Here is a 16550-nt window from a genome sequence, read left to right on the forward strand (position 1 = left end):
ACCCCAGGGTTGGAACTTTCTACATGCTTTCAAAACTACACAAAGCTGGCAACCCAGGAAGGCCAATTATCTCAGATGTGGGAACCCTCACTAAAGGAATCTCAGGATGGGTAGGTGTCCTCAAACCACTGGTGAAAAATACAACCAGCTACTTGCAAGACATCATAGACCTACTGAACAAACTATCAACCATAGGTCCCCTCCCTGATGGCACCATCCTGGCCACTATGAATATGGAATCCTTACATTCCAACATCCCTCATGAAGATGAATGGACTGCCTGCCAGGCACATCTTGAAGCCAATGGGGTTGCCAGTATTACAACTCACAAGGTTCATCCTCACACACAATTATTTTTCCTTTGGCAAAGAGATATCCCTGCAACTCACCGGCACCACCATGGGCAGTAAAATGGCACCGCAATATGCCAACCTTTTCATGGCAAAACTGGAAAGTGACTTTCTGGCCTCCAGCCCCAGCAAACCATTGGCCTACTTCCGCTACATTGATGATATCATAATCATTGGACCAACAACAAACAAGAACTAAAAACATCCATGAGAGATTCAATGCATTCCACCCCACCATAAACCTGACATTAAGCTACTCATATACCAAAATCAACTTTTTGGACACCACCATAAAAATTTCAAACAACTCAATACAGACATCCCTTTACTGAAAACTGATTGATCGGCCCACATACCTCAGATGGGACAGCTTCCATCCTAAGCACATCAAAAAGTCCATCGTCTACAGCCAGGCCATCAGATTGTTACCATGCGGCGGCTGCCAGGGCCGCGGGTGGTTGGTCGGCGCGGTGCGCGCGCTCGTGGGTCCTGGCGGCAGCGTGTGCCCGGGCGTATGTGATTGCAGCACTATGCACGAGTCCCTCTTATGAGATTCTGCTAGGAGGCGTCACCTCCCCCTCTCCACCCCTGGGTGGAGGCTTCTGTTTATAAGGCTGGCAGTGAGGTCCATTCTCTGCCAGTTATTGGTTTCTGTTCAGTGTGCTAGCTTCCTGCCTCTGTCAGTCTCCTGTGTTCAGCTTGTGTGCTTTATCTGCCAGGTTATCCATCTGCCTTGGTCTGCTTATATTTCCTGTTGGTTTTCTTCACCTGCCCTTCCTATCGGTATCCTACCCTGTTCCATCTTGGTACGCCAGCGTCCCTCCTTGGTCCCTAGCAAGTGTAGGGACCGTCGCCCAGTTGCCCGCCTGGGGTTAGCCAGGAGTGGAGGCAAGTAGGCAGGGACAGGGGTTGCAGGTAAGTTCTAGGGCAACCCAGGCTGGCGTATCATCAGGTAGGATACCGTAACATAATAACTTGCCCTTAAAATTTCCCTACGGGTTTTTCTTTAGTCTCCAATGGAGACTATGAGCATCCTTGCTAATCAGTTGCAGGAGCTAGTGGGCGTGATCCAAGACCTGTCCGGTCATATGGTGGCCCAGGAGCAGCGGATGTTGGCGCAGGTTCCTGCCGCCCCATCTATTCCTTAACCCAAATTTCCTCTCCCTGAGGTGTTTTCTGGGGAGAGAAGCAAGTTTTTTGTCTTTCAGCAGGCATGTAAACTATATTTCCGGATGCGGCCCGGATCCTCCGGCTCTGAGTCCCAGAAGGTGGGATTGATTCTGTCCTTGCTGCGGGGTCCCCCCCAGACATGGATCTACTCCTTACCTGAGAGTTCTGCTTGCCTGCAGTCTGTTGATGCTTTTTTTCAGGAACTAGGAGGTATTTTTGATGAGCCGGACCGGGCGGGGTTAGCTGTATCACACCTCATGGCTTTGCGTCAGGGGCAGCAGTGTGCTGAAGACTACTGCTCTACGTTTAGACAGTATGCCGGTGAAACCTCCTGGAATGATGGTGCCCTCAAAGATGTGTTTTTGTTGGGCCTTTCTGATGCTATCAAGGATCTAATTATTTCCCATCCCGCTCCCATAACACTTAGTGAGGCGATGGTATTGGCAGTAAAGGCTGACAGGAGACTGAGATCTAGAGAAAAGGAACGTCAGGCCTGTAAAACTAGGGAGTCCTGTAGATCCGTTCCCATTACCCCCATGCCAGCTCCAGGGGCTGAGCCTATGGAAGTGGACCAGCTAAGTCCTGGGGAACGGCGACGGTTCCGGATGACTCACCATCTTTGCCTCTACTGTGGAGAAGACGGAAATCGAGTAGCAACCTGTCCACAGAAGCAACGCCAACATCAGTCTGAAGTGGCGGAAGAACTACCGATCCTAGGCGATTCTCTGAAGGGTCGCCTAGGGTCACAGGTACTCCCTAGGTTGTTGGTGCCTTGTCAGATTGGCTTCCGGAATTTTATTCGTTCTGGTCAAGCATATATTGATTCGGGTGCTGCAGTCAATTTGATTAATTTAAATTTTGTCAGACCTCTAATAACCGAATTTTCCATGCTGAAGCCCCCCATGCGCTTCATTGGTATTGATTCGACCCCTCTCTCCGCAGGTGTTGTTAAATGGAGGACTCCCATTCTGCAGTTCATTGTGGGTGTTCTCCATTTTGAGAATCTATCTTTCCTAGTTATGGAAAATATGTCTGTTGATGTGGTGCTTGGTATGCCCTGGTTGGCACTGCACAATCCTCAATTTGATTGGTCCACCCGGGAATTGACTCATGGGGGGTCATCCTGTCATAATCACCTAACTACTATAGTCATGTGCTCCGCAGATACTGTGCTTATTCCGGAATATTTGTCGGATTTTCAGGACGTATTCTCCAAAAGACTGTCTGAGGCCTTGCCTCCCCATAGAGAGTGGGACTGTGGTATTGATCTGATTCCTGACAGTCCCATCCCTAAGGAAGCCATTTTCAATTTGTCAGGGCGTGAGCACGAATCCCTTAAGTCCTATATCTCAGAGTCTCTGGTCAAACGACATATCCGGCCATCCAGGTCCCCTGCCGGGGCAGGTCTTTTCTTTGTTGAGATGAAGGATGGGACATTGAGGCCTTGTGTGGATTATCGGGCCTTGAATAAAATCACAGTGAAGAACCAGTGCTCCTTGCCCCTAATTCCTGACTTGTTGAATCAGGTGGTAGGGGCCCACTGGTTCTCCAAATTGGACTAAAGGGGGGCTTACAACTTAATTCGCATTTGAGAGGGAGATGAATGGAAGACGGCGTTCAACACCCCGTTAGGGCATTTTGAATGTCTGGTCATGCCCTTCGGACTCTGTAACGCCCCCGCTGTGTTTCAGGGTATGAACGTGGTTTTTCACGACTTCCTGGGGGTATTTCTGGTCATCTATCTTGATGACATCCTGGTGTATTCTCCTGACTGGGATTCACATGTGCAGCACCTGAGGTTGGTTCTGACCCGTTTGCGTGAGTATCACCTTTTTGTCAAGTTGGAGAAATGTACATTTGGTTCTAAACAAGTATCTTTCCTTGGTTATGTGATCTCACCCACGGCGATCCAGATGGAGTCTGACAAAGTAGCAGCAATCTCCCAATGGGTCAGACCAGACAACCTTAAGGCTCTCCAGTGGTTCTTGGGTTTTGCAAATTTTTACCGCAAATTCATTAAGAATTACTTGGTTATTGCTCAACCCTTGACCGATCTGACTAAGAAGGGGGCCGACTTGGTAAAATGGTCGCCTGCAGCCCTAGAGGCCTTTAGTCATCTAAAAAGTGCATTTACGACTGCCCCGGTGTTAATACAGCCGGATGCGCGTCTACCCTTTTTCATTGAGGTAGATGCATCTGAGGTGGGGACAGGGGCAATATTGTCGCAGGAAGTCAGTGGGAGATCTGGGTATAGCCCATGTGCGTTCTTTTCACGGAAGTTTAGTTCTGCAGAACGCAACTACGACGTGGGTAACCGTGAGTTACTGGCAATCAAATGGGCTTTAGAAGAGTGGCGACACCATCTTGAGGGTGCTAGACACCCTATTACCGTATATACTGATCACAAGAATTTGGTATATCTCGCCAATGCTAAAAGACTCACAGCTCGTCAAGCCAGGTGGGCATTGTTCTTCGCCAGGTTTAATTTCGTCGTGACATATATCCCAGGAGAGAAGAACGTGAAAGCAGACGCCCTGTCACGGAGTTTCGGGGTGCCGGAAAGTGAGACTATGACACCCGAGAATATCTTGGCACCTGACATGGTGGTGGCAGCTGTAGAATCTAACTTCGTCCCTCAACTACAGAATGCTCAGCAGGATGCTCCTTCGGGGGTGCCGGAGGGCAGATGGTTTGTGCCAGAGACCTTACGTCTTAGAGTCATGGATGAATCTCACTCGTCGGTTCTCGCAGGTCATCCAGGGTTTCAGGGAACCCTGGATCTTTGTTCTAGACACTTCTGGTGGCCAGGCATGTCTCGGGAGATCCGCGACTTTGTTAAGGGATGCTCTGTCTGTGCACGCAATAAGAGTCAGCGGCGTCCTCCAGAGGGCCCTCTGAGACCGTTACCAGTAAATTCTAGTCCATGGTCGCAGTTATCGGTAGATTTTATCACTGATCTACCAGAATCCCAGAAGTGCACCACTATCTTAGTGGTTCTCGACCGGTTCTCAAAGATGGCACATTTTGTGGCGTTAAAGAAGCTGCCTTTGGCAAAAGAGTTTGCCAAGATTTTTGTAAAAGAAATAATTCGCCTACATGGGGTTCCCCAAAACATTGTATCTGATCGCGGGGTTCAGTTTGTGTTGCAGTTTTGGCGTGCCTTCTGCAGAAACCTGGGAACGTCGCTTTCCTTCTCCTCAGCATTGCACCCGCAAACTAATGGTCAGACTGAGCGGAAGAACCAGGATTTAGTGCAATATTTACGGTTGTTTGCTGGCGAAAAGGCTCATCAGTGGGCAGAGAACCTGCCGTTGGCAGAGTTTGCACTAAACAACCGCACTTGTTCTTCCACTGGGGTATCTCCATTCTTTTGTGTATACGGTCAGCATCCTCGCTTCCTTACAGCGATCCCTACTCCATCTGTCTGTCCTGCAGCTGATGTCGCCACAGATACGCTGCAGGGAGTATGGAAAGACGTACAGAAAAACTTGGAAGCAACGGGGGCTCGTATGCAGTTGCGTAGTGGGAAGAGTCTGTCTGTATCTGAACCTTACAGGGTGGGACAGAAGGTATACCTGTCTTCTAAAAATCTCAAATTAAGGGTCCCATCTTTGAAGCTGGTGCCGTGTTACGTGGGTCCCTTTGTCATCACACGTGTGGTGAACCCGCTCGCCTACGAACTGGGTTTGCCAGCTACATGGAGGGTTCACAGGGTGTTCCATAAATCTTTATTGAAACCTTTTGTCCCTTCTGTGATGGGAACTTATCCCTGCAATGTAAGGAGCTGTAAGACCTACTCACATGTACGGACCACGGACAGGATACAAATCCCCAACACACAATGGGACTATAAGATCCCAGGGACATTCACATGTTCCACGTCTGATGTTGTGTACCTGATCCTGTGCAGTAAATGTCCGGTTGGGGGACTTTATGTTGGAGAAACAGAACAAAAACTTAAAGCGAGGATGAGATCTCATTGCCACACGATGAAACAGACAGAGAAAGACAGAATTAGTTATGATACTGAAAGGCTATTTCAAGTCACAAACTCAAAGAAGAATTCGGGAATATAAATTTATGGCAACTTTCATTCTTTCAATAGAGGGCTTAATTCTTCACGAGGATTCATGCATGACTGAGAAGTATGAGAAATCTATGGCACAGATAACACTGCTGGCCTGGTGACCCTCTAACACTAATTCAGGGACCATAAAACCTTTACTCCCTTATCAGTGACTATTCAAAGATGTTTGTATTTTTGTGGTAGTATTCTATTAAGTGCAAATTATTCCCATCCATGTATGTGCCTTGTCATAAGTAGGTGTGTATATAAATATGCATACCTCTTCAGACCTACTTCATTTTAGCCTGAAGCAGCACCCTGCATTGGTTCGAAAGTTCACATTAACATCATGTATTTTTGTTAGCCATTAAAAGGTATCATATCTACAAGATTACGTGGTTTCTTTTGCTGAGAACAATCACATTTTGGGTTAAAATATTAACATTGAAAAATAGCTACTCATATACCATATGCTGTACCCTGTGTTGTTTGTATTTGTTTCGCTGACAAAGATGACTCTCTCCTTTTTTTTTTCTCTTCAGCACAGTCATACTTATTAAACGGTGTGATTTTAGCAAGAGACTGACAGAAGGGGTGTAGTGTAATGTGTGGGATCTGATGATTTTGTTAGAGAAGTGTGGGATCTCACGGTGATGCAGTTTATGTAGGAAGAGAACTTGATGTCACGTACATAAATCCTACTCTTATCTGATGATTCCTTGTTATTGATGACTGAGCCCACTAGCTCAGAAACTAGAACTTGAGAAAGCAAACAATAAATCCTAAGAAGTTATAAAACCCTTGCAGAACCACAGAGACGGTTTATCATTGACACCCATGGAAATCCAGCTTCAGTCCGCACTTTTCAGCTGACTCAGGGGGCCTCTAGGCTGATGCCAGTTCTCCCTCTCTAGTTGGCTTGCAGGTGGGGGGAGAGAGGATCTGGACTTACTGCAAACTTTTAACAAAGGAGACAGCAGTGGCAGGCTATATTATGTTGCAACTCTGTGTAGGCCTTGCTGCAGGTGATACTTAAAATAAGTAACATTGTACTACTATGTGAATTGTCATGTGACTGATGAGACTGAAGGCCGAGGGATCAGGAATGTTGCTACAAAACAGGGATCCAAAAGGGTATTATGTCCTTATTGCAGACAATTGTGGGAAGTAGTGGTTGTCACCAGCCAGGGTGGCTGCCAGCTATAGTTCTATGCCCTCTCTTTTAAATTCTGCCCTATACTGATCCCTGCAACTCCATTTGTGTGACCTTGGCTACTCTTGTTGCAAGTTGTTTAAAAAAAAAGTTACAAAAATAAGTTTAAAAAATTACAGAATGAAATAAAAAAAATTATATATAAAAAAAAGAATATGACCCACCACCAATGTCATCCTAAAGCATCACCATATCCGACCTGTAATCCAAGATTATACAAAATATATATCAAAACGGTGAAACAAAATGGCAAACCCATTCCTATACTTTAACGTAAATATAATACATTTAAAAATAAAGAATTACATTTGAAAAGCTTTTTTTTGTACATATTATCCCTATTAAAATGGAAAAAAAATAAAAAATTTCACTAAAAAGGGGTATTAAAAAATAGCCCTATGTGTGCCGGAAAAAAGTGCAACAAAAATACCGTATATACTCGAGTATTAGCCGACCCGAGTATAAGTCGAGTCAATAAGTTTTACTACAAAAAAACTGGTAAAACTTATTGACTCGAGTATAAGCCGAGCTATACTCGAGTATATGCTGGGTAAAAAAAAACCTCCATATTCACCTCCTGCCGACGTCTGCTAGAATCCTCCCCGCTGTCCTCTCTGCTCGGCTCTGTCATTCCCCACCGTCAGCGCTGTGATTGGAAGCGCTGTGATTGGATCGAGCGCCGGCCAATCACAGCTGGCGCTCGATCATTCACAGCCAATCACAGCGGCAACGGCAGGGAATGAGAGAACCGAGCAGAGAGGACAGCGGAGAGGATTCTAGCAGCTTGCTGCACCACCGCCGGGGACACAGACACCGGCGGGGAGGTGAGTATGGAGTTTTGCTTTATTTTAACCCTTCCCGGACTTGAGTATAAGCCGAGGGGGCTTCTTCAGCGCAAAAAAATGTGCTGAAAAACTTGGCTTATACTCAAGTATATATGGTAATTTTGGCAAGCCGAGAAATAAAATAGGGCTGTAAAACCACCACATGGATAAAATCACTAAAAAGTGCCTGGTCCTTTAGGGTGGCTTCACACGAGTGTGTTTTTGTGCATACATAGGTGCGCAACCCTGTACATGCAAAAACACGCGAGTATAAAAGTCCGTACATTGCCTTCAATGGAGTCACGGCTGCTGCCGGCGGCTTCATTGAAGGCAATGGTCTGCCAGCACCCCTGAATTGTTTTTCAGGGAAAGGCTTTACATAGAAGCCCTTTCCTAAAAAACAAGAATTTTAGTGTAAAAAAAAAATACTTATGTGTGCGCCGCTGCCGTGTCCCCGCAGGGATGAAGAACACATCTGCTGCATGCGGCAGATGTTTCCTTCATCCCTGTGAGGAAAAAGAATAACTTGCTGCACCTGCCACATCTGTGACAGAAGCAGCAAAGGAATTCTTTATCCCTGCGGGGAATAAAGAATTCCCTACCACAGCTGTCACAGATAACTTCTAAATCCCCGCCTGCTAAAAGAACTGCATTACAGAGCTGGGGACAGCTCAGAGAGGACACGGCTGAACCCCAGTAGCTGAAAGAAGATGAGTATAATTTTTTTTTATTTTCAACACCACTTTTCCTTGTTTTTTAAGGAAGCGCTTATATTTAAAGCCCTTCCCTGAAAAACAATTACAGGATGCCAGCAGCTGGATCCTCTACTGCAGCTGTCATCTGTGACAGCTGTGGTAGGGAATTCTTTATTCCCCGCAGGGTTGAAGAATTCCTATGCTGCATCTATCACAGATGTGGCAGGTGCAGCAGGAAATTCTTTTTCCTCACGGGGATGAAGGAAACATCTGCCGCATGCTGTACATGTGTTCTTCTTTATCCATGCGGGGACACGTCAATGGCGGACAGGTAAGTATTTTTTTTTATTTTTTTTTATATTTAAAGCTCTTCCCTGAAAAACAATTCAGGGATGCCGGCAGACTATTGTCTTCAGTGGAGCCGCGGGCAGCAGCCGTGTCTCCATTGAAGACAATGCATGCATTCCCGATGGTGCACGCATGTCCTATCTTTGCAGGCACACGCCTGTAAAACACGGACATGTGCACACACCATGGGGAATGCCCTGGTTCTAATAGTGGCATGTCTTTGTGCGTGCATATGCATGCACAAAAATATGCTCGTGTGAAGCCACCCTTAGGACCAAAACACCTTGGTCTTTATGGGGTTAAGCATCTAACCTTGTAGATTGATGTTTTTCCTGAAATCAATTGCAGATTTATTGGTGACTTTTTTAAAGTTTCTGTTAATACAAATCAATTCTCTAGTGCAAAGGTCACTAATGGTCATAAATAGAGATGAGCGAGCGTACTTGCTAAGGCAAACTACTCGAGTAGTGCTTTATGCGAGTACCTGCCCGCTCGTCTCTAAAGATTCGGGTGGCGGCGGGGGGTGGGGAGCGGGTGGGGAGAGCGAGGAGGAACGGGGGGGGGGGAGATCTCACTCTCTCCCCTCCGCTCCTCCCTGCTCACTCCTGCAACTCACCGCTCTCCCCCGCCGACACCCAAATCTTTAGAGACGAGCCGGCAGGTACTCGCATAAGGCACTACTCGCTCGAGTAGTTTGCCTTAGCGAGTACGCTCGCTCATCTCTAGTCATAAATGATGATTGTCATCTGAAATTTTAGTTCGAAAAAGGCTTTCAAAAAGGCAAGGGCTGAACTGTTAGGCAGAACCAATAATAGTGGCATATAATGACAGGGCTTGTCGAGGAGAGTAGCTTAGGAATTAGTAGGATGAGGCATGGTCCCGGAGCAGGGAAGCATGGAAACGAAGGGTGAGGAGTGGGTATTTTTATATAGTGTGGATACTCCCACTTCTCCCTCTTTGACGATTAGAACAGCACTCATCAGTATGTCTGACAAGGACCTGTTGCATCAAATACAGAAGCTGACCGCCGTATGCATAGCTGACTGGCTTCAGACTCTATCATGCATGCGTCTGGTGGTATGCCTCCCACTCAATCCAGCCCACCCCCCCGTGACATCATTGGTGCACTCTCGCGAAGGGCCATTGCGATGCCATACTGGAAACCATACACTGGTTTTTAGGTATGCCATGGTCTGTGATCGCTATGGTGAGCAATGATGTATTGCAGTACAAAAGTCATAGTGATCAGACCTTTTATGGTTTAAGTCCCCTGCATGGACATAAAAAATGTAAAATAAAAATAAAAGCTGTGTAAAAAATAAAACATGTAAAAGAAAAATGACAATAAAAGTGATCAAAAAGTAGTAAAAACTACAGCCTCACGCCAAAAATAAGCTCTCACAGAGCTCTGTCTATGGAAAAATAAAAAGGTTATTGGACTTTTATTACGATGATGTAAAAAAATAAAAATTTCTTTATGCAAACGTGGAAAAACCTAAAAAAAAGTAATAATTTTCATACTGACGTAATCGTACCAGCTTGCTGAAAAAATGTATCATGTCATTTATGCTGCATGATTAATGCTGTAAAAAAAGAACACCAGTGGCAGAATGTATGGGTTTTTTCTCCCTGCTTGATGAAAAAATTAAAAAGGTATTTCTTTTGAAAAGTGGAGATGAAAATCACTAGAAAATCATTGTGTCCATATGGCCAAAATAGGCCGAGTCGATTTGTATTACTGGGATCCTTGATTCGAATCAGAGCAGAAAAATGTCTGCAAATGTTTCCTAAAGTTTATCCGAAAGTCTAAGGCTGGATTCACACAGGGTGGGTTTGGCACGAAAATTCCGTCCGGTAATTCGCCACGGCAATTCTGCCTGCGGCCGCTAATCCCGTGTTTGGCCAGCCATGTGGAGGAGATTTCTCAGAAATCTCGTCCACACGGGACGGCAAATCCGTCACCGCAAGGCCGACGTTGTGGCGCAGATTTGCCGGCCGTAGCATGTCCAATTTTTTTTTCCATTGTGGCCGCGCTCTCCTCTATGGGAGCTCCGGCCGCAATGGAAAAGCATGCAGCCAAGCCGCTCTAAAACCCACGGCTAAGCGCCACAGGTTTTAAAGCAGCGCTTTCCCGGTTGAAAGCTCACTTTTTTCGCTGCGGCCAAACTGCAAGATTTCCGCCAGGAATACACCGTGTGGGAACCCAGCCTAACACATACTTAACCCTTTCCAATCCAATTTGTATCCTGGTTTTCCTAGGGGGCTTACTCTTTTTCTGCTGTTATACAACGGCGCTATATGCTGGCTAAAGCCAGTACTGCATGAGGTGACACGTTGGATAGGCTCCGACAGCAGAGAGGCTGGCAATATACAGTAAGAGAACCCCGACGGATGTCTTCCAACATCAAAGCTGTACAGTTTTAAATCATAATGTCTTAAGACGTCAGACAGTGGATTGGGAAGGGTTAACACTTAACTGTTTTCATAAAATTTGATTTCACAAAATTAGCCCAGGTGCGTGTGACTGCAGGTAGGTAAATGACATTGTGAGATCCATTGGTGGTGGAGGATAGGCTCTATCCATGTACAGTGCTTTAGGGAATACATTCGTGTTATGTTAATGGTTACATTAATGTAAATTTCCATATTGTTTAGATTATTGTTTTCCTATTCTCTTGTTTTGCTGACTTGCTTTCGATGTTCTTATTCTGTACAGATGATAGACATGATGTACTTTGTGATCATCATGTTGGTTGTGCTGATGAGTTTCGGTGTGGCAAGGCAATCCATCCTCTTTCCCAATGAAGAACCATCATGGAAACTAGCTAAGAACATTTTTTACATGCCCTATTGGATGATATACGGTGAAGTCTTTGCTGACCAGATAGACCGTAAGCAAAACCTTTAAGATTGTCTAACTATTTATTCTGTTATTTCATATGGTTCACACTTAATCCTCCACAACCCAAAAAGGGGCTCAGCAACTTAATTAATATTGAAGGAGAAGTACATACACAGGTAGATTTCTTTCTCCTTATGTATAATAAACCAAAAGTTTTCATTACTTGTGAAAAGTCTTTTCTTAGTGTAATTGATTTTTCAAATTGGGGTGAGTACCGACTGTCTCATGATGCTTTTTGTAGGTTTTATCTAAAAGACCTACTGTGTAGTCTTATGTACAGACAAACCTCGTAAATGATCCACTTGTCAACAAGGCTTCTATAAAAGTCTTTGTATACTCCGTTTAAGGTGAATCTTCCATGAAACAGTACTTTTGCTCAGCGTTGGGCTGCGCTCCCACTTGGCTTTCCTGTGGTGTCTTTGATGTGCCTTTTAATTGCACATCAAAAACGCTGTCAGAAAGCCGCATGTGACTTACCATGGAACGCCACGGTTTTGCGATTCAGTTTTCTGCTGATCGCCTTCTACAGCCGAAGCACGTGAGTTCAATGTGCTTCACCCGTAGAAGCCAATCGGCAGAAAATCACATTGCAAAACTATGGCATTTCGCAGTAAAACACGTTGTTTTCTGACAGCATTTTTGATGTGCAGTTGTGTTATCCCAGCCAGAGATACAAAATAATCTTCTAGATATGGCTAACAGAGAAAAATGATAAATGTTAAATATAGCCAAAGACACACATGTGTGTCTTTGGCTATATTTAACATTTATCATTTTTCTCTGTTAGCCATATCTAGAAGATTATTTTGTATATCTGGCTGGGATAACACAACTGCACATCAAAAATGCAAAAAAGCAGAGACATGACGTGATTAATTTGCATTTCAATAACTCTGCTCTTTTGTATATATACAAAATGTTATGCTGTTTACATTATTTTTCGTTAGCCGTTAAAAGGCATGCACATCACAACCACCATAGGATTGCCCAATAAACATTATATAAGCACCATGTGGGAATCCAGCCTCAGACTAATGTTTCTTCGGCCTACCAGAGAAAATGCTACAGAGGGCTCACCCACCATCTATATTGGGGTGCTCTATTACAGCCAGCCAGAACAACCAGGAATTCTCCTGCTAGATCATCATCTTCTACTTTCTAACATGTTATTTGGATATTGGAGTGGATCGGCCAACCTCATTGCTCAGCCGACCTCATTTAGTTAGCCTTCCTTTAAGAATCCCTGAATACTGTTGCATGTTTACTTGTTATAAAAGTAACAATGTGCATTTAAATCGATGTTAAAGTTGAGGTACCTTGTTCTTCTCTACTTTGTTCTTGTCATATTGGTCTTGATCCTGTAGTTATCTAGTCTAGTCTTGTTTCCTAGCCTCTGTTTTTGTCTGTCCATTTCTTATTAGTATCTGCCTAGCCTTGGTTTATAATTCAGTTTGCTTGTTTGGCTGCTTGTCTGGGTCCTAGTGCCCTCTTGTTCTCAGGGACAGTATTTCAGACAGGGTTGGCAGTATTGGTAACCATGGGTCACTTATTGACAGTGGTGTCTGATGTTAGGGACAGTGTCAGGGAAAGATTAGAGAAAGACATAGAAAGAGCTAGCATCAAGGAAAGGATTTCTATGTTGTTCTTTTTGTTCTATACCATCTGCTCTACTGTTAGGTTCATCCTCATCATCTGATTAATGTCATCTTCTGCCCCTATCATATAATGGTGAGTCTGTAGCTTTGTATCTGTGTCTTCTATTGTGTTGATATCACTATATATCATATCTATTACTCTTGTGACTAAATTGTTGTTATACTCGGCTCTACAGTAAGTCCTGAGGGTATCTAAATACTGGGAGAGACGATTAGTACCGGGAAAATGTGACTGCTAAAGGTGAAATCAAGTTCTGCTGTTTATTGTCTAGCTGGTATTGTTACATGTACAACCTTTGCTGGTCAGGTCCACATTGTCAGATTTTCCACTCTCAAGAGCCGCAATGAAGCTTAAAGGGGCATTCCCATCAGAGACATTTCTGACATATCAAAAGTACAGCCAAGAGTTTCACAACTCTCATAAGCTACCATGGATAGTGCAGCACCTCTTCAATTCCTCTCTGGTGTGCTAAACAGGGGATTACCAGATCTCAGTTAAACTGATACAAAGTGTTATGCCTGGTGCAGGGCCATATGGGGCAGTTTATGCAACAGAGGGTCAAAGAGCACTTAAGAGAATACCAGTCATACACTAACCTCTTAGGCCTGCACTTAGCATAATACATAAACAAATTTGCTTGGACTGCTTCTACAAGTTGCTTAAAATGGGCCTTATACTTATGTCTTTATAAACTATTTAATGTGTTTGTCAGTGTCCTAATGTCACTGCAACCTTCATCAGTAACATCAAATAGGTTGCCTGTGAATAGATTTATAAGACGTAGACCGTAATGGTCAGTGATTGGCTACAAAGTCTGATCCAAATGAGTTGTCTTCTGCTAGATCTTTGGGAACTATTATTGTGTCAAAGCCTGGATTGACTGGAGGATCCTGTGATGGGTCACTCAGAACTTACTTCTGCTCAATTTTTCTGATGAAGTTTAGCAGAAAGAGGAAGAGTGCTCATGTTTTCAAATCATGAATTCATCAATAGACTCAAGCTTCTGAAGATCAGCAGAGAAAATTTTCCTCCAACCCACTTTTCCATTTACTTAAAGGGGCTCTTCCACTTCTAGCTGTTTTCAGGCAGGTACATTGTGCCGTGCTACTGCAGGCTGAGTCCCATTCACTTCAATAGGATTCAGCCTGCAGTACCAACTTGGGCCACCGTGCAATGTACGGAGCTGTCTGAAAACGGCTAGAAGTAGGAAACCCTTTTAAAGTTTTACCTACCACTTCATGTTGCTTTAGAGTTTATAAATAAAATTAATCTACATAAAAAAGTTATAAAACTTTGAAAATAAATTGCATTATTTATCAGGTATTCATCCTGACTGACAGCCTGTATAATGTCCTAGAGCTGTGCTGATACATTAGCTGGTTTTCATTGGAAACAGTCAACAAACATATGAAGAACATCCCTGACAGCTTAGCTCAGCTCATGTAATGCAGTCGGACAGTCAGCTTTCCCAGCATCATATTACTGTACAGTGTAAAGATGACACTTCTCAGATTGGAAATCCTAATCGCAAACTCTGAATAGACAACGATCCAGCAGAAACTGGAGAGATTTCAGGCCTCAAGCCCACTGAATATTGAATACAGCTCTTGGCTACAATATAAACAGTAAAACAAGATAAGTAATACAGCATATTTACAAAGTTACTCAACTTTGTAAGTAGATTCATTTTATATATGAACTATGAAATGGTGGCGGAGGGGGATAGACCCGTCTGGGTTCCCATAAATAATGTTTAATACACAGCAAAAATTAATACACAAATAGTAATATATGTTCATAATTAGAGATGAGCGAACGTACTCGGTAAGGCCGATTTCGCAATCGAGCACCGCGATTTTCCAGTACTTCACTACTCGGGTGAAAAGTACTCGGGGGCGCTGTGGGTGAGCGGGGGGTTGCAGAGGGGAGTGGGGGAGAGAGGGAGAGAGAGAGAGCTCCCACCTGTTCCGCGCTGCTACCCCCGCTCCACCACGGCACGCCACGCCCCCTGGCGACCCCCGAATCTTTTCACCCAAGTAGTGAAGTACTCGAAAATCGCGGTGCTCGATTGCGAAATCGGCCTTACCGAGTACGTTCACTCATCTCTATTCATAATCTGTACCAATACTTTACTGCATGGCAAAGTGAAGAGCTAAAAGCTAACATTGTTTTCTCGTGTTGATGCCTACCCATGGGCAGAGAGGGGAGGCTTCAACCCATTGCTCTCCTTGCTATCCTGCTATTCTCATTACTAGTCTTTTTTGTGTATTTGTTACTTTTGGGTGAGCATGAACTAGAAATGCCTGCATAAGACTACAGTGACATGAGCGTGAATCTCGCGCGAGTATTGTGCGAGTAATTCACTGAGTATTAACTACGTGTTGGAAAGATAGAACAAGTCCTATCTTTTCTCAGACATAGTATTCACGCCCGAGAAAAGAGCTAAGGAAAACAAAAGTATTGAAATCAATGGTTTCGTTTTGTCCCGTTATGCGGCTGTGATTATCACTAAAATGCGCTCAGGTGCTTAAGCCTTAATGCTAGCATTTGTTGATCCATACGACTTTTTGATTGCTTTCTATTGTTTTTTTTTATGGCGAGATAGGAAAAATTAGCCATTTTTGCCATGTTTTTTTTTTCCATACTTACAGACAGCGTTCAAGTTAAATAGCATACTAACGAAATTTTTTGCGTGTATTTTTTGCAAACTAAGGCTGGAAGGCGGAGCTTTTATTTCTTTATTTTTTACAATTTTTTCACTTTTTACTTTTGTCCCACTAGGGGACCTGAATTTCACCATTTTTGATCGTTCTTATAATACACTCCAATACCTTAGTATAGCAGTGAATTATAAAGCTTATGAAGCTCAGATAAACACCACCAAGAAGACCCAAAGGCCATCTTCAAGCCTCCCTGTGTCATAGCAGCCCTCCGGGACCCCGCGATCACATCACAGGGGCCCAATGAGTGACAGGGGAGCCCACTCTGTTTATATGCTGTGGTTGCATTGACCACATCAGTTAATGCTTAAACAGCAAGGATCGTAGGTTGCTGTTAGAGCAAGTGCCATTCTGTCATTCTCTTGCCTAACACCCGCTCCCCATGGCACAGAAGACCCGTGCCAGGCTTCTCATGCCACACCATAAAAGGGCACATGCATCAGAATAAGGTCTATTAACGATCACCGTAAAAAGGCACATGAGCGATCGTTAAGGAATTAATGATGTCAAACACACTAACAGCACTACTGAAGAGACATATGCATGTCACTATAACAAAGTGTATCCTTGGACAGTGTGCCAAAAGCATAGGCGTGAGTGACAAAA

At 44.2% G+C, this 16550-nt stretch overlaps 1 protein-coding gene across 4 annotated transcripts in view; it reads left to right on the top strand.

Annotated features, from left to right (window-relative positions):
- Positions 1–16550, top strand: part of TRPM3 (transient receptor potential cation channel subfamily M member 3) — a 591964-nt gene that overhangs the window by 543884 nt on the left and 31530 nt on the right. For all 4 annotated transcript variants that reach the window (XM_066604176.1, XM_066604177.1, XM_066604178.1 and 1 more), the window contains one exon: positions 11383–11557. In XM_066604176.1, coding sequence (XP_066460273.1) covers positions 11383–11557 — 175 coding nt within the window. The remainder of the gene's footprint in view (positions 1–11382; positions 11558–16550) is intronic.

The sequence above is a fragment of the Eleutherodactylus coqui genome, chromosome 5 (assembly GCF_035609145.1).
Source record: "Eleutherodactylus coqui strain aEleCoq1 chromosome 5, aEleCoq1.hap1, whole genome shotgun sequence".
Classification (NCBI taxonomy): Eukaryota; Metazoa; Chordata; class Amphibia; order Anura; family Eleutherodactylidae; genus Eleutherodactylus; species Eleutherodactylus coqui.